The sequence below is a fragment of the Branchiostoma floridae genome, chromosome 1 (genome assembly GCF_000003815.2).
Source record: "Branchiostoma floridae strain S238N-H82 chromosome 1, Bfl_VNyyK, whole genome shotgun sequence".
Classification (NCBI taxonomy): domain Eukaryota; kingdom Metazoa; phylum Chordata; class Leptocardii; order Amphioxiformes; family Branchiostomatidae; genus Branchiostoma; species Branchiostoma floridae.
In genome coordinates, this window is record NC_049979.1 from 14,918,842 (window position 1) to 14,940,597 (window position 21,756).

The 21,756-nt window shown below is 43.4% G+C and overlaps 2 protein-coding genes across 2 annotated transcripts in view; one reads left to right on the forward strand and one right to left on the reverse strand.

Annotated features, from left to right (window-relative positions):
* The window catches only part of LOC118411497 (BTB/POZ domain-containing protein 9-like), a 20,049-nt gene extending 5,813 nt beyond the window's left edge, over positions 1–14,236 (reverse strand). Inside the window, exons 1-9 of the mRNA XM_035813800.1 lie at positions 14,073–14,236; positions 12,244–12,498; positions 11,591–11,957; positions 10,903–11,173; positions 10,336–10,552; positions 9,044–9,163; positions 8,247–8,356; positions 7,659–7,848; positions 7,194–7,301 (exon numbers count right to left, since the gene is read on the reverse strand). Coding sequence (XP_035669693.1) covers positions 7,194–7,301; positions 7,659–7,848; positions 8,247–8,356; positions 9,044–9,163; positions 10,336–10,552; positions 10,903–11,173; positions 11,591–11,957; positions 12,244–12,431 — 1,571 coding nt within the window. The 5' untranslated portion in view covers positions 12,432–12,498; positions 14,073–14,236. The remainder of the gene's footprint in view (positions 1–7,193; positions 7,302–7,658; positions 7,849–8,246; positions 8,357–9,043; positions 9,164–10,335; positions 10,553–10,902; positions 11,174–11,590; positions 11,958–12,243; positions 12,499–14,072) is intronic.
* A 1,357-nt stretch (positions 14,237–15,593) lies between these two features.
* LOC118409603 (fibrillin-2-like) overlaps positions 15,594–21,756 on the forward strand; it is a 51,168-nt gene continuing 45,005 nt past the window's right edge. The window contains exon 1 of the mRNA XM_035810780.1: positions 15,594–15,890. Coding sequence (XP_035666673.1) covers positions 15,693–15,890 — 198 coding nt within the window. The 5' untranslated portion in view covers positions 15,594–15,692. The remainder of the gene's footprint in view (positions 15,891–21,756) is intronic.

The window sequence follows — 21,756 nt, forward strand, 5'->3', positions numbered from 1 at the left end:
TCTGTCAAATGGCTTCTGTGTTATATAAATAGGAAGGGGAACAAGTTCACTGTACCAAGCTCTTTCTTTTATGTCAACAAAACTGATGGAACAATGATTCAACATTCTCTAATCAATGTGGAAATCTATGACATTTCATAAATGCAAAAGCCTGGACAAATCATTGATCAAATAGGTGCTTGAAAAACTTTATCCATCTGTTTGAAGAAGTTCACTATATATGACAGGCGCTTTCTTCCCTGTTCACCAAACTGATGCAGAATTCTCTAATCAATGTAGAAAACTGGGACAAGGCTCCTGGGAGTCCAACACTACCATGTAAGGGCTGTCTGCAACAAGGCCTGACATCTGTCAATGTCCTGTCAGGAGGCAGGGATGTTGACTTCTCATTTGCCAAATGGAAAAGGCTGTAGCTGCAGAATGAGATACCAGAGCAGGGGATGCAGGGAAGTGGTCCATCCAGTTGATTGTGACATCAATAACACTGGCACTTTACAGGGGTAAGGGAAGCTCTGGAACTTGGAGATTTATCAAAAGGTTTTAATGGTGACAAGGGGAGACTTTCCTTTGCCCTTCAAGAATGCAAACATCTGCTATGCCTTGGTTTCTATTAAAATGCAGTATCACTATCTAAATTGAGAACATGAAATTTCACTGGACTGGCCTGTTGGATATTCTTAGGATATTCTTTTCTGGATTACAATAATATATAGTTAGGTTACTCAAGAAGGAAATACATTCTCACAAAAAAAAAACCCTGAGGAGATGTTACATTTCAGATTCCATTCAGGACAGTAGTTCTGAAAGATGACCTCATTCCAAGTGTCTGGGCATCCCCCTTTCTTGGCGAGCTGCCTCACATTTGAATGACTCTTCAGGTAAAACAATTTCCCCTACCATACATCAAACTAACTTTTTCCCAGCCAGTTTAATCAAGTAGGAAACACACTGTCATGAGAAGCTTTGGTTAGAAGAAGACATCATGTATAGGATTTCTTGAAAGGCACACTGTGCTGTGCTTCTCAATAGATAACCTCCTCTCAAGTGTCTGCACACATCAACATCCCCCTCCCCCTCCAGCCTGACATAAGCCCATGCCTGCAGGCTGAGGAAGTTCAGGCAGGAGGAAGTTGTCAGGATGAAGGGATGGCAGGAGGTTAAGCTATCTCCCAGCTAATGTGCATCACAGTTTGACATCCACAGGCATGAATTATTAATGTCTGCACTAATGGTACATTACAGGTGCCTAACACAGCAGGGAGGGGAGTTAGCAGTGCTACACATTATAGTTACACAATTACCCTAATGGAGCGGCTGTAAGTCCGCTTTCTGCACGCTGATTGAGTCTAGCTCTTCACTCTCCAATAATTGTGAGCAATCTTATTGCCAGCAGTCAATGGAAATATGTGAGCGCATGCGCAGATCACATTAGTTAATTAGCGCCTCGAACGCTGACCTCACGTGACACACCAGCAGCCCCCGCCAGGGAGGCCAGTCGCGTCAGGATGCGTTCGTCACGTCATCAGCATATCTTACTGTAGCTTAAATGTTTCACGGTATCCCCGGCCCACGGCTTGTCGATGAGCCTTCCAAGCAGGCGAAGATTCAGTCGTGGTGTCGCCAGTTCGTGTTTTGAGGCCGGGATTCTGATAAACTCTTTTCTCTTCCTCAACACCGGGCACACGCGGACGTGTCGGACGATCTCACCAGTCACGGGTAACCGTTGGTTTTTCACGTCGCCTTCGCCGTCACTCATCCCAAGATTCGCCATCCACTCAGAAGGTGTCTCATGCCTGTGTAGTGAATCCTACTCTTTTTCTTCCCGGATCATCCTTGCAGCGGGCGTCATGACTGAATGGAACCCTACCTTTAGTGGCCTTCACCCCGTTCGCGCAAGTGGTAGGATCCAACCCGCGGCTGCCGGACTGCAGTAGTAGACCACCCACCGGGGTTGTTTACTGTTAACTCCAAGCTCGCAAAACCGTAAGTCACGCCAGTTCGGACGTTCCTTACTCACTACATAACTTTACTGGTGGATCCTAGATCGTGGTCCCGCTCGGGTAGACGTACTTCATTCCGATCTCTACACCGTGACCCCTCATTATAAACACCTCTGTCGTACGGGATTACCTAACAAGATTGGTAGGGTCAGGATTCCGACTGTCCACTCCATTCCAGACCCCCTGTCTAATTGAGTCCTTCTGTGCGCCAATGGACACTAGACTCGCCATACTGAGATGATATGTCTGCCAATATCCAGCGAAGACTGACACCACCGGCTCGTATTTTGCCATGTTCCTGTACCCTCAGTTGGTTTCGTGGACAGTGTTTCCTCTCCGGGTTTGAAATGTTGGATCCTACGGACAATTTTTCCTTACAGGAGTTGGCTCGCCGAGTGTAACCCCAGCGGTATATATTATATCCTCACAGCTGGCTAACCAGTTGAACAGTGACACTCCTACGGACAGAGTTTTCCTCATAGGAGTTAGCTCGCCGGTTAAACAGTGACACTCCTAAGGACATAGCTTAGCTATCCAGTTAAACAGTGACACTCCTACGGACATAGTTTCCTCACAGGAGTTAGCTACCAAGTTAAACAGTGACACTCCTACGGACATAGCTTCCTCACAGGAGTTAGCTAGCCAGTTAAATAGTGACACTCCTACGGACAGAGTTTTCCTCATAGGAGTTAGCTCGCAGGTTAAACAGTGACACTCCTACGGACATAGTTTCCTCACAGGAGTTAGCTACCAAGTTAAACAGTGACACTCCTACGGACATAGCTTCCTCACAGGAGTTAGCTAGCCAGTTAAATAGTGACACTCCTACGGACTTAGTTTCCTCACAGGAGTTAGCTCGCCAGTTAAACAGTGACACTCCTACGGACTCAGCTTCCTCACAGGAGTTAGCTAGCCAGTTAAACAGTGACACTCCTACGGACAGAGTTTTCCTCACAGGAGTTAGCTCGCCAGTTAAACAGTGACACTCCTACGGACTTAGCTTCCTCACAGGAGTTCGCTAGACAGTTAAACAGTGACACTCCTACGGACACAGTTTCCTCACAGGAGTTAGCTAACCAGTTAAATAGTGACACTCCTACGGACAGAGTTTTCCTCACAGGAGTTAGCTAACCAGTTAAATAGTGACACTCCTACGGACATAGTTTCCTCAAAGGAGTTAGCTAACCAGTTAAACAGTGACACTCCTACGGACAGACTTTCCTCACAGGAGTTAGCTAGCCAGTTAAACAGTGACACTCCTACGGACATAGTTTTCCTCACGGGAGTAAGCTAACCAGTTAAATAGTGACGCTCCTACGGACATAGTTTCCTCACAGGAGTTAGCTAACCAGTTAAATAGTGACACTCCTACGGCCATAGTTTCCTCACAGGAGTTAGCTAACCAGTTAAACAGTTAAACAGTGACACTCCTACGGACACAGTTTCCTCACAGGAGTTAACTAGACAGTTAAACAGTGACACTCCTACTACTCCTACGGACATAGTTTTCCTCACAGGGGTTAGCTAACCAGATAAACAGTGACACTCCTACGGATAGAGTTTTCCTCACAGGAGTTAGCTAGTCAGTTAAACAGTGACACTCCTACGGACTTAGTTTCCTCACAGGAGTTAACTAGACAGTTAAACAGTGACACTCCTACTACTCCTACGGACATAGTTTTCCTCACAGGGGTTAGCTAACCAGATAAACAGTGACACTCCTACGGATAGAGTTTTCCTCACAGGAGTTAGCTAGTCAGTTAAACAGTGACACTCCTACGGACATAGTTTCCTCACAGGAGTTAGCTCACCAGTTAAACAGTGACACTCCTACGGACTTAGTTTCCTCACAGGAGTTAACTAGACAGTTAAACAGTGACACTCCTACTACTCCTACGGACATAGTTTTCCTCACAGGGGTTAGCTAACCAGTTAAACAGTGACACTCCTACGGACATAGTTTCCTCACAGGAGTTAGCTAGTCAGTTAAACAGTGACACTCCTATGGACATAGTTTCCTCACAGGAGTTAACTAGACAGTTAAACAGTGACACTCCTACTACTCCTACGGACATAGTTTTCCTCACAGGGGTTAGCTAACCAGATAAACAGTGACACTCCTACGGATAGAGTTTTCCTCACAGGAGTTAGCTAGTCAGTTAAACAGTGACACTCCTACGGACATAGCTTCCTCACAGGAGTTAGCTAACCAGTTAAACAGTGACACTCCTACGGACTTAGCTTCCTCACAGGAGTTAGCTAGTCAGTTAAACAGTGACACTCCTACGGACAGAGTTTCCTCACAGGAGTTAGCTAACCAGTTAAATAGTGACACTCCTACAGACAGAGTTCTCCTCACAGGAGTTAGCTAGCCTGTTAAACAGTGACACTCCTACGGACATAGTTTTCCTCACAGGAGTTAGCTAACCAGTTAAATAGTGACACTCCTACGGACTTAGCTTCCTCAAAGGAGTTAGCTAACCAGTTAAACAGTGACACTCCTACGGACTTAGCTTCCTCAAAGGAGTTAGCTAACCAGTTAAATAGTGACACTCCTACGGACAGAGTTTTCCTCACAGGAGTTAGCTAGCCAGTTAAATAGTGACACTCCTACGGACATAGTTTCCTCACGGGAGTTAGTTAACCAGTTAAATGGTGACACTCCAACAGACAGAGTTTTCCTCACAGGAGTTAGCTAGCCAGTTAAACAGTGACACTCCTACGGACTTAGTTTCCTCACAGGAGTTAGCTAGCCAGTTAAACAGTGACACTCCTACGGACATAGTTTCCTCACAGGAGTTAGCTAGCCAGTTAAACAGTGACACTCCTACGCGCATCATACTCACAGGAGTTAGTTAACCAGTTCATCAGTGACACTCCTACGGACAGTGCTTCCTTACAGGAGGTAGCTCGTCAGCTATTACATAGTGACACTCCCACGGAGTACATAGTCTCCTCACAAGAGTTTGTTTGCCAGTCATACTGTGCCACTCCTGCGGACACTCCTCTGACCAGTGTTTCCTCATAGCGTTAGTCAGTTCATCTGCGACGCTCCTTCGGACTGCGTTTCCTCACCGGAGTTCGCTTGCCAGGTGTGCAACAGTGACCCTCCTACAATGTTTCCTCCCAGGAGTTTGCCAGCCAGTTATACAGCGACACTCCTACGGACAGTGTTTCCTCACGGGAGTTAGCTCGCCGAGTGTTAACCCATAGCGCTCCGACGGTGTCTCCTCACACACAGTAGTTCCCTCGCGATCGCCAAGTGCTATAGCGTGACACTCCTACGGTTAGTGCTTCATCACGGAAGTTCGCTCGCTAAAGTGTCCAACATTGACCCTTTTACGGACAGTGTTGCCCCACTGGAGTTCGGTCATCTGGTGTTCAAGACGACACGCCTACGGACAGTCTTTCCTCATGAAAGTTGGCCTATGATCAGCCGTTCAAGTCTACCAGTTGCTGCTCCGCGACTCTCTACGGACAGTCTCTACTCACATGCGTTTGGTCGCCGGGTTTAAAAGCTGTGACAAGCCTCATGACGGTTTTTCCTCTCAAGACGTAGGTAGACAGGTATCCAACAACCCTGCTTCTCTGAGCCGCGTTTCAGCGTGTACAAGATTGCTGCACCGGAGGCCAGCTTCTTCTCGCGTCACACATCTCTGAGGGTCATCTAACGTCTTCTACGCATCTCCGGGCGTCGGACGCTCCCACGACCGGGGAGGGTTCGAATTCAATGCACGAACTACAATTCTTCTGCACACGTATGAACTCCTATTGTGCCATATGTATCTACGAGACTGCACCCCACATTGACTGTATACATCTGTTACAGACTGAGTCATTGACTGTTACAGACTGAGTCCTTCACCATCTGTGAAGTTATTCCTTCAGGGCGTTGCGGTCACTCGATAGTTCATTTCACCTATTAACCTCACTATGTGCCTCTGCCATTATAGCAGAACATCCCAAGTTATTTGCAACTGACTGTTATATGTTAAGCGTTAAGGTACACCCCGTCCTTGTCGTTTTAGCCGATATGTACGCCTTCTGTTCTTATCTAGTAGCCTATAGGTATGTATGCCTCGGACTTGTCTAGTTCACCTAGTACATGAGTGCCCTGTTCTTGCTAATTACTAGCTAGTTGAGTTAATTTTTCGAGTACTAGCTAGTTGAGTTAATTTTTCGAGTACGATTGAAACTTAATTCTCGCCTCTACACTTTGTTAGCCGTCTGCCTTGCGCTCCCTCCACGCCTCTGCTCTCTCCACTCCAAACACCTCACTCCTCCTCCCTACGGGCTTGGTCCTGGTGGTTCTCAATGTTTGATTGCACAATGCATTAAAACTCTACCAAGCCCATTCCTTCTCCGCCTCATTCAATCCGGCATGAAGTGTGAGAGAGCAGATAATTGGAAATATGTGAGCGCATGCGCAGATCACATTAGTTAATTAGCGCCTCGAACGCTGACCTCACGTGACACACCAGCAGCCCCCGCCAGGGAGGCCAGTCGCGTCAGGATGCGTTCGTCACGTCATCAGCATATCTTACTGTAGCTTAAATGTTTCACCCGCCCACCCACCACGTGGTTCTCAATGTTTGATTGCACAATGCATTAAAACTCTACCAAGCCCATTCCTTCTCCGCCTCATTCAATCCGGCATGAAGTGTGAGAGAGCAGATAATTGTCCTCACATTAATGCCTATAATGTGACTTAATAATATACCAGATGAAATACTTCACATACTTGTATCCTTTTCTGTCACTTAAGATGATGACCTAAGATACATGAATGGATATAATCATTTCATCCATAGATAACCTTGACAGCCACTTTTCTATATGCCAATTTGTCCAGTTTAGCTTCTCTACAATACTCTTACTACAGGGTAAAAATAGCCTCCTAAAATCTGCAATTTTAAGACAATGACTAAATGTCAAGAAAGGAATCTAAATATCTACACTCTCAGCAGTCTGATTGAATGCTCTGCTAAAAGCCCTTTCCATTTTGTTGAAATCATAGATCATTAGGAAAATGTTGGAAATTCAAGGGAATACTTCTGGCACTTTGTACTCCCTAAAGTACTAGACTAAGTATATTGTGCCATGAAGTACCTGCTAGATGAAAACCATTTTTGCTATTTGAAGCAAATCTTTGCTATATTGAGAAGGTTGGTATCTAAATGTCTCTGACGCTACCTGCATGCCTCCCTGGTCTTGTCACACACCAGTTCCCAGTGTTGTTGGTCTGTAGACACTTCTATGTAGTAACTGTAGCTGCGGTCATCACAGTCCCACAGCAACAACCTGGGGGAGTGAAGGATGACTTTTACAACGTACCAGGGAAATTTCCCAAATCTTTCTGACAATGAGTAGTAAAATATGGGTTACTGTTATGAACGAGTAGAAATCGACTCCACAACAGACTTCTAATGTTCACTGGTCCATAGCACAGTGTTGCTCCTCCTATCAGCTAAAAACAGAACTGCAGTACTTTGAAATGCAGTACTTTGCATATAGCTCAACAGTATGTCTACCTCTGTGCAGACATTTTGAGATAGGTTTAAGTGCTAGTAAGCCCTTTCCTTATCCCTTTGCACCCCTTTCACTCGGTGATTATGGCTGTTATTGTACCCCTGAAGAAAAAAAGCAATGACCCTGTACCTCATGGAGCCGACTATGAATGGTTGTGCCAGTTGTACCACGATAGCACCGCTGCCCAGCTGGTGACACGTGTACCCCGAGTCCCAGTCGTAGTTCTTCGTGTCTCCATTCAGCAGAGCATTGCGACTGCGACTCACGCCCTCAATCACACTGGCGCTGTGCTGGGTTGTTGCTACGTTCTCCGAAGGGACTAAAGTAGGAGAGAGAAAGAGTAAAGAAAAGAAACTGCCTGATTTACGGTTTAGAATTACCACTGCTGTACATCCTGTTAGAAGAAAGAAATAGTAATGACTACAAAGTTGTCAAAAGATTTTAACATACAACTGAGGTGTTCATAAACAAATATGGTAGGGGTTACTCCAATGCTTTTAACATAGAATGCAACATTGCCCAAATCTTGCAATGATGAGGAATATCTTAAGGTCCCCGCAAACCATATCCATATATTTCATCATTTCCAAAATTTTATCACATACTAAGGGCTACCCACAGAAGTCATTAACATCCTTTCATGGTGCATTTGATAAACAATTTGACAAATGCTGGTAAACACAAGGCAAGAGGGATAACAACAACAGCAATACTCACCCAGGAGTCCCCTCTCTAACTGGAAAGGTTTGTTTGTGTATAAGCACTCAAAGGACACCAAGTGGAACACCTTGTTCACTGTGTTGTGCACTCCTACTATTCTCACATACCTGGGGAAAACAAACACATGCAACTGAAATTCATTCTGCTTTATTTCTGGCTACAGCATTACTTCCAGTTGTAGGTTGGTAACTTAAATGTATTTTGTACTAACCTGCAAATTGTCTATCCTTCCACATAAGCTATCCTTTCAGACAAACATGTGCGGGGACAGGCATTATGTCAAAACTATGACGATAACATTTGGACTCAACTTGTCACTTCATTTACCATAAAACAAGGAGCCATATAGAATCATGAAGAAAGATACTTTTCCATACCACAGATTTTACAATAAGACCTCTTGATTTCACAGTTCAGCATACAATATACTATATGGATCGATAAATGCGTGAAGATTGCTTTTTTTGTGGTAGATTGAAAGAGGCTGTTATGACCTTAAAACAGCAACATTGTAGGATGACTTGTGTAGAGTCAATTCTACTTTAACAGGATGTAATCTTCAATCCAAATTGAGGCACAAAAAGTGGCTGAATAACCACATATTGAGTCCTTCCCCACCTGATCCAGAAGCCTTTACCATGCTGATGTAGCTTTTCAACACAAAATGGGATAAAACTTTTATCAAGGCAGTAAAATATTGCTTTTGGTGAGAGTATGTGAGTGTGAATGTCTGAGTGTGAGTGTGCAAGTTTGTGTGAGTGCGAGTGTGCAAGTTTGTGCATGTGTGTCCTTACTTGATGACTCTGGTGGGGAAGTGTAGTGTCTGCCAGGAGCGGCACAGGTAGCGAGAGTGGTCCACAACGCGCAGCCAGTCCTTCTCATCCATGGAAACTTCCAGGTAATATGAGTAGGACCTGCAAAGGAACAACAGTAAGAAACTAGATACAAAAGAGAAAGACTCTCAAATAGGGCAGCTCCCAGTTGATGACAAAACTGATCTTATTTCATTGGTATTATTCCACGCATTATTTTCTAACACATGAAGTACTAGTACTCAACGCATTTACTGGTTGGTTGAACTGGAAGCTTGTTTGACATTTGGTACAACATGCTCAGTTTGGACATTTTAAGACTATTTAAAGCCCTGCTTATCTGTTGTCTCTCTCCCATAGTCACAGAATTTGCCCTGGTTACTGGAAATGCAGAAACTTTTGCAGCAGTTTTTTGTTTGCAGCTTTCACAGTAGCCACTACACCGCAAACTCAAAAACACCTCAAGCATTTTCCTGCTGTCTTCTGCTCATGCAGCCTACAGCACCCCCTTTTTCTACATGTACATGTGCTATACATCTACACAGTAAAATGAAACGTTTTAGGAAGTTGCTACAGTGTGGACACACAAATAATTTACACAAGACACGTTTTTAGTTTGCATTCAATCCTCTATATGATCTAATGGTAGAAAAGTCATACTGTACTATGTGTTCAGAGGGTAGATACGGTTTTGTCAGTGATACTTGATCACGCCAGAACTGTCGAAATCAAAAGCTGACATGCCCAGGTTACCTGGTGTCCCTGTCCCACAGTAACAGACTGTGCCCAGGTTACCTGGTGTCCCTGTCCCACAGTAACAGACTGTGCCCTGGTTACCTGGTGTCCCTGTCCCACAGTAACAGACTGTGCCCTGGTTACCTGGTGACCATGTCCCACAGTAACAGACTGTGACCTGGTTACCTGGTGCCCATGTCCCACAGTAACAGACTGTGCCCTGGTTACCTGGTGCCCATGTCCCACAGTCACAGACTGTGCCCTGGTCACCCAGTGTCCCTGTCCCGCAGACTGTGCCCTGGTAACCCAGTGTCCCTGTCCCACAGTAACAGACTGTGCCCTGGTTACCCAGTGTCCCTGTCAGACAGTAATAGACTGTGCCCTGGCTACCTGGTGTCCCTGTCCCATAGTAACAGACTGTGCCCTGTTTAGACAGTGTCCCTGTCCCACAGTAACAGACTGTGCTCTGGTTACCCAGTGTCCCTGTCTGACAGTAACAGATTGTGTCCTGGTAACCAAGTGTCCCTGTCCCTAATTACCTGGTGTCCCTGTCCCACAGTAAGAGACGGATGGTGTTGATGATGCTTGGCTGGCCCAGCTTCACTACAACCCCACCGTTGTTCTCCTCGATGGGGTGTCTGGTGAAGCCTCTGTCTAGGTCGTAGTTCGTGCAGTCCCCATCCAGCAGCGCAGCCTTCATCTCACCCTTGATGACAGATGCCCCATGTCTCAAGGTCGCAATGTTCTCCTCAGGGGCTAGACAGGAATTAAAAATTTCTGTTTACTTCATCCATTTTGCAGACATACATCTTAGGCTGCTCAAATAGCTGAGGTCTATTACCAAGGGCTAACCTGTGATTTGGAAAGGATAGATTTTTGTACCCTTTGGTGAATCCCTTGTTTGTTGGCTTTTAATCTGTGACTTCCAATTACAACATGGAAGGCCCAAATGGTGCATGCTACTTTAGTGCCATCCCTTTTGGAGGCTAACTTAATATAAAGCTGACGTGTACCCTTCTTCAGCCAGGTGTGATTAAACCTACAAAGAAGAATCTCAGCCTAAAGTTACTCAACAACAAGCATACAAAGTTATCTTTGTTACTCACTGAGAAAGCCCCTGTAGTTGAGATCCATGTCGCGGCTCTCTGACCGGGTTTTGATGGCGTCCAGAATGTTGTCTGGTTCCACCAGGTTGGTGGGACGAACCACGTTCAGCAGCTCTGCCAGGCTCATCAGCGGGAGGCGGATGGACTTGACAATATGCCGCACGTCCTCATTTTTATTTGGCTCTTCTTCGGACCAGCGAAGAGTGGCGGCAAAGATGTCTTTCTCCGGAGCGCAGAAGGAATCTCTACTTATAATCTCCTTCAAGGCATCCTGAGGAGAGAACAATTCAGATTGTACATTGACATAATGCTTCTACTGGTGCTAACTTTATCTTGACTTCCCAATCTACCCTAGCTTTCATTTTTCCAAGTATTTTTTGACTGAAGTACTACATGCTTGTTTTGATCTGAAATTTTGTACTACTACTATTGCACATAGGATAATCCCATCCCTACTTGCTATTTAGATTCATGTAGTATGATGTACGTTATTCTGTTGTTTGCCCCAGAAAAAATTTATACATCTTATTGGCCTGTATGTCGTGATGCATAACTGCAATAAAATTCAAAACAAGAACCTATCAAAAATAGTTGATAAAGATTTACATTGAAATGTGTATGTCCTTAATTTTTCTTTCCACAAAAACACATATAGAAGGCAGGACAATGAGTACAGATGAGAACTTACATGTGAGAGAGTGAGGAAGCCGTCGCTGTTCAGCACCTCCAGCGCGTTCTTATCCATGAACTCACAACAAGTGTGGCAAAGGGACAGTAGGGAGTAGAGTGTGGCCACGTCGTACACCATGCACACATTACGGATGTTCAGGATGGCGCGGAGGTAGTCTGAGACGGAGGCCTCCAGCTCAAGGAAGCCGTACTTGTGTGCGAGACCGAGGACGTCCAAGATGTTATCTTCCTTCAGATCTGCCAGGTTGATTTTGCCAGTGTAGATGTATCTCAGCAGGGCCTGGAAGGCGATGGCAGATGTCTCGGGGAGGGGGATCTCACCAGTACCTGGCTTTGACTCTCTCATGCCCCCAAACAACAGCGCTCTGGGAGGGAATGGGGAGGAAATGGAGCACAACATCACCAAAAATCATAAAATCACAACATTCATAATTTTGTATAGTTAGCAAAAAAATGACACTTTTGAAATGGAAAACATCAATCTCCCCACACAAATCCATACATACTGTACATTTGACTATCGTTTTTTTTTCAACCAACTAATACATGTACAACCGAATAACCGAACAACCCAATAACTGGGGCTAAACGCTTGACAGACGTAATAAATGTCATCAAAAGAAAACAAGAAAAGCTAAACCAGGGTATTACCTGAAGTATTCACACCTGGCAGCCAGAATGATCCGATGTGCCGGGAACTTCTTGTCCTCCACAAGGAACGTCACATCACTGTACTCATCATTCAGAAACAGTGCACCGATGTGTTCTGACAGCACATGGGTATGTTCCACTTCCCCCACGGGGGTGTGCACATGTAGCTGGTTGTGGTTGTCAGACATTGCGCAGTAACAATGCCTTTCTCCTCACGACTTTAAGCTTCTTATGACTCCCATTGCACACATGAACCTTCAAACACAAAACAATATACTATTAGATATTCAATTGGTCAACTTAATGGCAATCTTGCTTTTGATCAACTCTGAATTTGCATCTGAACTGCCTAAACAAGAAAGCTTCAGATGGTGCAAGTCACCTGTGCAGTACTCTGTTGTGAGTACAAATTGTGTTTTAAGTTGGAATCCAAGCAAAATCAACTATGCTTATTGCTAAAAATTGGGGTCCCTCCCTGTGTGAATGGACAAAACCAGTTTGGTTGTATGTACAAAACTGTCTTGAGGCAGTTTACCAGTGATGCGAAACAAAACGAGATGCTTCCGGTCCAACTTTCCTTTAAACTGTACAGGATTCCGATTTACCAATGACCATGTGTCCAACGCCAGACTTTGTGATTCAGAGACAGGATTACTAATGACTTGATCTAGACAACTATGTCCTACTGTCTGGCAAGGTAGGAAACCAAGTAACCAGACAGGTGTTTAAGTGGTCAAAATAATTACACAACTCTGTCACAGGCTGCAGTAAAAATAGGTGTGTCACAGGATGGATTTTAAGCAGGGGTGAATGTGTATACATTGAAAAAAAATGTGCTGGACCTTTTCCTGGCACTCAGGATACTGTAAATGGTCGCTTGACCGCAAACTCAAAACCACTGCGAAAAGTTCCCTTCTGTCTTCTGCTCATGCTACCTATGGCACCCCCTTCTTGTACATGTGCGTACAATACATCTGTCATGGTGTCTTGTAGATTTTCTGGAAGTGCCATTTGTAACTCATCCGAAATCTGTTGCTGTTTCTCCTGCTGTTTGGACACATTTGAGATAATGTTCACGCCACAAAAGCGCCACCTACATTGGCTACATATAGCGGTGAGAAGCAGAACTCCAGTCAGAAGCTCTGAGGAAGGTGTCTGATAGACACAGAAACGTAAGCAAGTTTACTTTTGCTTGTGTACAAGAATTCTCCTATATCCTATCTTTCATGGTACTATGATAACTTAGTACTTGCCATGGTAAAGACATACAAACACGTACAATTATGTTGAGTACTGAGTAGTATAATAAATTTTATCTATTTGGGCATGTGACACAAGTCATGGTAATGTTATTGGTTCACGAACAAGTATCAAACTTAAAACGCCAGGGAGGTCTTAAATTTTCTCTAACATGTCAGAGAACATAATTACATACCTTGTCTGCCCAGTCTAGGGGACCCAATGCTTATTCATGTGGAGTTTGAACTCAGTTGACCCCGCGTCATGTCAACACAACACCTTATTTGATTTTGTTACGGTGGGTAAGCTGTAAAAACCGTCTTACAGGTCAACTTGAACCATACATTTTTGTGGAGGTAATTAAACACCCACTCAAACCGGACGGCTGTCTGGCAAACGTCGTTTCATCATCAGTCGTCCAATATAGCGGTGGCCAAAGATGGAAGCAATTCTAGGAAATTCGCCAGTCAATATCGACGAATATGGCGATGAAGATCCAAGGAGGAGGGGCGGGGAAATTTTCGTTTTACAGAAATTATAACAAGATTAGAGCAATATATACAGTACAAAGTGGTTCACAAGTCACTCACCTAGGATCTAGGGTCTTGACGAAGTGAGATCGGCCGAAGAAATTCGAAGTTTAGGCCATTTTGTGCACACTTGTCATACTACGCCTCTTCCTGTTTCTCAGCTGAACCTCAGCACACACTGAAACTACAAAATCTACCTCCGCCACATGTTTTACAGTATTTGTAACGAAAAAATAAATCAAGTCGAAGACTAACTACATATGTAATATGAAAAAGACTATTCTTATAACAATACATGCATGTAGTTTTTGTTTTATGATAATATATTGTTATTGAAACTAAATAAAAGAGTTTACTGTATAATAACATCAGTAAGATACATCCGCTCATGACCTTTGACTTAGTAGAAAGTAGTTACGGATGTCATGTTTCGCAAGGTGGAGTGTGGTGTATGGTGTCTGTCTGTGTCAACCCTCTTGACAAGCTTGATTACTTTGAAATAGAAGTACATTAAAATACCACAACATCAATTATCATAGTTGCCCTTGTTCAAACGTTGCCAACTAACCTAACGTTGCTAACGTTACGCCACCTAGCGATATGTTGTAGAGTATGCAAGATCATTTGAAGTTTACCGAATTGCATATTGGAAACAACGCATCGTTCAGCAAGCGAAAAGCAAGTCTAACCTCCTTGCAAAAAGCTAAGCCAGTGAAATTTTGCTGAAGATTCAATATCAAAATACCGTAGCTAATTTTCAAATATTCTGTGAACTTACAGCAACGTAAAAAGTAACGTGTTTTAATAATGCCGTATAATATCTTTAAAATTTGCATTTTACATCGAGAAATGTTGTAAGATATTGAAAAAATGAATAAATGAAAAAAGATTCGAAAAATCGTTTTGTAGATACAACGAAATTACTGAATTCCGTCCCGTCTATGTATTTATCTCGTTACGAAAGTAAAATTATTATTTGCTAACTTCCCTACGTTTAACGTTATAACGTTACATGAATGTATCTGAAAACAAGTCACGGATATACGAATTACTTTTTCTCATTTTTTGTCGTCATCGTTACACTGCAAAATACAGACCAGCTGAGACCAAAAACAAGAAAAGGAAACGTGGGCGATATTTTACTTACGTCAGTTAAATTCTTGACAAAGGCTGGGATGGAACCCCTGTTGCTAAAAACATGGTTTATATGGACCAAATTCAAGGCCAACTATCAACTTGGAGGCGTTTTCGGTGACAAATACTTTTCGAGGCATCTAGTTAAGGACCTGCAACTGACAGAAGTATACAAGCGGACGTGACCTATTTCATAGTTGAAGGTCACCACTGTGATTCAGAAGATAGCGCTACAACTGGCTAATTGTTGTTCCCAGACCTTTAGTAGACAGATAATGGGTATTTCCTGTCGAATCTCAGTTGCTGCCGTCAACGGGCAACAAAAATGACAATATCCTGGGCATCCTCAACGTCAATGCAGAGGCGGTCGCACATCCCTGCCAATCCTCTTCCCTTCAACACCCTGTTCACCTGTCAATCTTATTTAGTGACGGACCAATCAGGACGCGGGCCGGGGTTTATCAAACCACGCGTTCTTCGCCACATCCGTTCAAGTTGCCACAGTTTGGGGAGAGCTCCACAACAGACCTCGGCAGCGTTGCAACAATGTCACCGCTCGTTCTCTGGTCCTTCTTGTTAGGACTTTTAGTTCCCCTGACTTTCGGACTGACAAGAACTGATTTTTACCCGTATGGCGTGGAGTATGGAGACTCTGAGCTGCGCAAGGGCGATGAAGTGAGCAGTGACCCCATCCCTCTCTTCTCCCCCGTCTACTTCTACGGAACACGCTACCAGTCCCTTTTTGTAAGTATCTGGAATATCTAAACTTGCAAACTTATCTCTGGCAATTATTATCGTGTATAATTTCCATGAGTTGTGACTCTGAAGTGCTGTTTACCTGAACTGAGTTTCAAGCTATTTTCCAAGAACCATTTTGCCGGGGCGCTTGCATCAGGCTCCTTCGTCTTGTAGCGCTGCGCTGCAAGGTTTCCTCCACGCCAGGGCTTTTCCGGGCCGAGTCGTTTGTTTGTCTAGGCCGCAGAAGCCGGGCAAATGTCTGTGGGGTGACCCTGTGCCTTGCGTAAATAGTTTGTCTCGATTGCTATCAACATGTTAGGAGCCCTGTCCTGATCCCACCCAGCTGCTAGACCACAGAAGACAAACATTTCCCAAACTCTTGAGTTTAGAAGCTCGTTTGTTGCGGCGTATTTGATCTCAATTCTTGAAGTCAGATGATTTGCATCCCAGTTCCCCAGCTTGTTTTCTCCCCGTCCCCCTTCACAGCTATGTGTGAATCAATCTGTCTTCTATTTTACGGATTTGCATTTTCGCTCCTTGAGTTCACGTTTCACCGCCAGACGTCCGAAAAGTGGCGCAGAAATTTCTTCCGTCAGGCGACTCCTCAGAAGTTTGCCGAAGTATTTTCGACGTCATTGTTCTGTTCTTTGATTTAGATACAGCTTCTTGTTTGCCCGAAAGAGGTTAAAACTTACTCGTTTGCACCTTTGTTTCTGGCTTCATCCTTTCCACAAACTCCACCAGGACCGAAGCAACACACATTATGGACCCAGATGCCAGTACATATGTATGCCAGCATGTAGCTTATTTAAAAGGCGATAAACTTTTGGCGTATACAAAGTCAGGCCTGAGGCCAGACCCTTGGTTTAGGTTTCCTCAGTCCTACGGCAAATTATGCGCATTGTGTCAAATCAAATCGGTCAGTTTCTGGAAAAAAAAGGGATACCAGACTGGAAGAGAGTTGAGCTTACTTGTAGTTGTAAAGCATGTTAGGACATATAAATAGAGACTTCATCATGAAGTTCATGAATCATGTTATCAAATCAATAGCCTCAACGTAATTGCAATCTGCAGTGAGAGCATGATCATGATGAAAATGGCCTGTTGTGTGATGGGAAGCACAGGCTTGCTTGTGTGGAATGGTCCTGTTGACAGGAACTGTATCCTGTGCTGAACACCAGAGAGATTTTTTTAACCTCCTTGGTCAGACCCAAATTAGATGTTTGCAGATAGTGTAAACTCCATTTTGACTATCTGCTTGATGGTTGTTGAATATTGATCCTTCCTTCATTTCTGGAACATCCCTTGTGCTTGAGGGCTGTGGAAATGGCTGTGGTCTCCAGTTTAGACATCAGGGGATGTGGTTAGGCCCTGCTGCTTATCAAACAGGACTTCCCTTTCCTCAGCTAACTCCTCCCCTAAAAGTCCCTGATTCTGCGTACCTTCTACACCAGGGCAGGTTCTGTGGTTAGCTGACTTTTCATTGTTGTTGGCTCTTGACTGATTATTCGCAAAGTTTTGATAGGCTGAGGTACTGTGGTCTGTGCTAGTACAAATGTATTGGCATGCTGGGAGTTTCGAACACCTGTCCTAAAAAAATAAACAGAAAATCAGAAAACACAATACAGTCAGGAGTGGCAAGAACTTGAAGAAGACTTGGGAAGTGGCAATATCAATTCAGCCATGGAGCCCATGGATCATGTACTCTAGATACTGCATTATACATTTTTGACAAAAACTTCCTCAAAATGTGGGGTGATGATGATGTACTCTATTCTAGAGTCACCTTGTTTGAGGGGTTAGCCCAAAGCCTTTGTCAGATTTGTGTTCAGAAGTTCAGACACCCTATTCCATCCTAGAAGTTTCCCCATGGATTTTGCATTCCAAGCAGTTGTGTCTCTCCCTCTGCTTTATCCCCACATGGTTTGGGGGTACTTCCAGGGTTGTTGCAAATGAGCTACAGGTCTCCCCCACATGTTTCCCTGTCAGTTTTGCCATCTGGTAAACTCCCAAATTAGTGAAGAAGTACCCTGGAACCAGACTGAACCCAGGGGCGACAGGCAGTTTCTTGGGTGGCTCTGTGCAGTCTTCAAATGCAGTCTTCTCACTGATACTATGAGTATGAGGTTTAGCCGGCCTGAGCAGTTTTGCCAGCTAAAACCACCTTTAGAACGAAAAATTTGCCATTTTAATTTGAGATTGCAATACTGTAAATGCAGAAACTTTTGCTCTCATGTGGCTGCTGAACCGCAAACTTAAAACCACTGCAAATATTCATAATACAGTACGCGACTAAAGTACAGTACTGTAAATAAGTTTGCGGGATGGCGCTGCCACGAATTTAAAATCACCGTGAACTGTCAATTTTCCTACTGCCGTGAAATTAAAAACCCACTAACTTAAATGCATTTACAAATTACAGTATGCTACTATTGTAGAGCAAGAGGGAATAAGCACACCACATACGTTTTACATAATTATATAGAACTGAAAACTGCAGAGAAGCCTGAAATCCCTGCTAGTACTACTGGCTAGTTTGAACTTTGTCCTTCATGGTCATTCCATAGGAATCAAACTAGAGACTGGCAGGAAGAGGAAGGATTGTTTTTAGTTGATAATATGTGATGCAGGAAGCTAAGTTGACCAGCTGTTTAACTACAATTGCGTGAATAGTGTCCGTATAATCTGTATTGCATGATACAAAATTTGGGAAAGTTTTCTATATGTAAAAGTACTACAACTATTTTGTGTTGAATTGCACCCATCACTTTGAGTGCATTTTATCACGAATGACGATATTAGTTTACTGATAAATTCAAATACTAGTATGTAACAGGTCTATTGTTTAACAGGTTTTATCTGCTCAAATATTTTTAAAAGTGATTGATACCATTCCAGATAAGCTATATTTTGTCCTGTTGAAGATGATCATTGATATAAGGAGTGTGAAATTGATTTATGTATTTATGTCATTATGATAGGCAAGAGACATTAGCAAGTCCCTCAGGGCTCATTGAGTAGCTTTACATAGATCTACTTGATTGTTCTTACTTTTTCTTGAAAGTTCAAATCATCACTTCGAATTCCAACTTACTTTTCTCAGTTTTACTAAGTTTTACAAGATATTTGGGGCGGGACTCAACCGCTCTGGGTTTTCATTTTCCTTATCTGGACTCCCTTAGGAGAAAGCACTCTGGGTTTGTATCCTGGTTTCCTTTGGCATGTAGAATGTGTTTGTGTAGAATTCTCAGTGGTGGTATCTCAATTCTGCAAAAACAATCAGCCTTTCAGAGACATTTGTCCTGCAATCAGAGAACATGTGGTTTGATAAATGGGAGGTCTGGGTGTGTCCCTCTCCCAGGAGCTCATCAATAGATTAAGATCAGAAAATGGGGTATTTGGGTAATTTAATGGCATCTCTTTGAAGGTATTGGGGTAAAAGATACTGGGATGCTTGTTCATGATTCCAGGCCTTCATAACACCTTGCTTCTCATGTCTCTACTACATCTCTTGTCTCTAAAAGTCTTATTAGAAAAAAAAAACATGCATCATGATGCTTTGTATCAAAATCAGATATCATTACCAATGTCAATCCCACCATTACATGTATAAAATGATCTCCCAGAAGTTGTAGACTATGATGTACTAATGTACTTTAATATATTAGACTACAGGACCGAAAAGGAGAAAGAGACCCAAAGAAATTCCATTCCTGGTCACTGGCCAAATTTGTAAGCCAGCTGAATGAATCAGAAACAGATGTACAAGTCAGGTGGAAGAGTATCCTGTGTCAAAAACATGGATTCTTCAGTCTTACAAGTCATAAACCCACTGTTGTAGTTTGTTTTAGTAGAATGGCGGTATAGTACTTCACTGGCTGTTGAAAGGAAGTATTTTCAACAGGAAATGAAGTTTGTTCGAAAAGGTGAGCGGATGTTGTGTAATTGATAGATGCTTTCCATACAGAAAGGCAGGTCCAGACAAAAGTCTAACAATAGGCAGGGGTTCTCAGGTCATCTCACCTTCCCTTCTTAAGTTTGTCTGTCAAAACACCTCCTGACTTGTTTGAAAAACCACAAAATTACCTTGCTGGAGGAGATATGCCCAGTGCAACTGTGCAAGGGTATGATGTAATCAGCCCAGTACAGTTTCACATACACTGTGTACCAAGGTAGTAAAACTCGAAGACCCAGTTTGCGCTGAAAATCTGTCCGGTTCAATCATCAAATCGCTTCAGAATGTCTGAAAGAAAAGTGATGACATGAAAGTGGGGTTTGTTGAAAGTATACAGTCTTGTGACAAATGTGCTTTGTACTTGTTTGTTTATAATCTTGTTCTACAGAAGTCTGTAAACAGTAGGTTTAACATCAGGGTCACAGCCACGCTTGTTACAAGAAACGTTGTTTGTGTTCATGTACACTGTCTCACTGATGGCTGCCATGGCAGTTTGCCAGAGGGTTAAGGATGAATCCTAAACAGTTGTTGCAAGTATGCCAGCAGTTCATTTGAAATGCCCTTGAATGTGCTTGTCCTGGTAAGAATGGATATAAACATGTTTTTCAACTCTAACACATTGTGTAAATCTATTGTAGTGCTCAAGTTGTTCACCTGATCAGGTACTATGACACTTTATTTGTATAACATGCAGAAGCACAAAGATGACTATACTCAAGATAATGAAATGGTGTCCTGTCTCCAAATGTTGACTTTTCTTCCCTCAACTCAAACACATTCCCCATTGATTAGTTTATGTAGCACTCAAGAGCTTTCAAGATAGATACAATGTCTTTTTCTGCACCAGTCTACTAGTCTCTACCAGACTCCCCCTTGGCCAAGTAAAAGGAGTGAACTGATCGGCAGGCAGAAAGACTATGGTAGCTAATTTGTACCACTTTTGGCCAAACTCTTCTCTTCTTCATTCAGCTGACACTCTGCTTTTAGTTTGAGACTAACAACAGCGGCCCTGGAGTTTTGGTCTGTTGAAAAAAAGCAGATGACTTGTGAGTTTTGACCTTCAAGGGCTAGAACTCCCATACCTATTTATTGACATACATAAACATTATACTCGCTAAATTATTTTGTCATACAGGAGGAAACTTGCTGCCTAGTTGCTGGACATATGACAACAGCGTGCAACATAGTTTTATGTCCATGATTGTTGGGCCTTTCGTTGCTTCGTTTACATCAGCCCGCACTGTTGTACACTGGGCATATCTTACGATGATAACCCATCATATGGCATCTCTGGGGTAGAGGTATGATGGGACATAAAATGCCCATCGTATGACACTGCAAGCCGATTTGCAAGCAGCAATAAGATGTGTTGTTGTACGTTCAGCAATTTTACCATAATTCGGGCGGCTCAGGCCTATGCGCCTGCTTTCTCAGCCACTCCATGCAGCCTGGGGAGTTGGATACCGTCCAATGATCTGACTCTGAGCTGCCCTTCTGTTCCCCTCAGGGAGACTTGGGGTTCCTCATGGAGCCTTGAGGTGAGAGGAAACGGGCCAGCTGGATGACCTTCAGATGGCATTAGAATTGAATTCGGTCTTTCCTTTAATTCAATAAAATTTGTCATTAAACTGCTTTTTTGAAAAGTCTTGTTACGTCTTGAGATTTATTAATTTTATTCAACTTTGCTTATTGGGAATGACAGAACAGCTTAATTTTATAATTTTATGAAAGCCAGAATGCACTACTGTCATACGTTTCTCCTAGACACATTGTGGTCCAGTCTCGTACAACAATTCAACAAAAAAGTTACTCAGCGTCTCAGCCTTATGTACCTTTTCTGATTTTGCTATACCCTAAGTCAGTGGGGTTATCAGGAATCAGGGTGGTGCTTGGCTTGGCGGATATCCTTCCATAGCC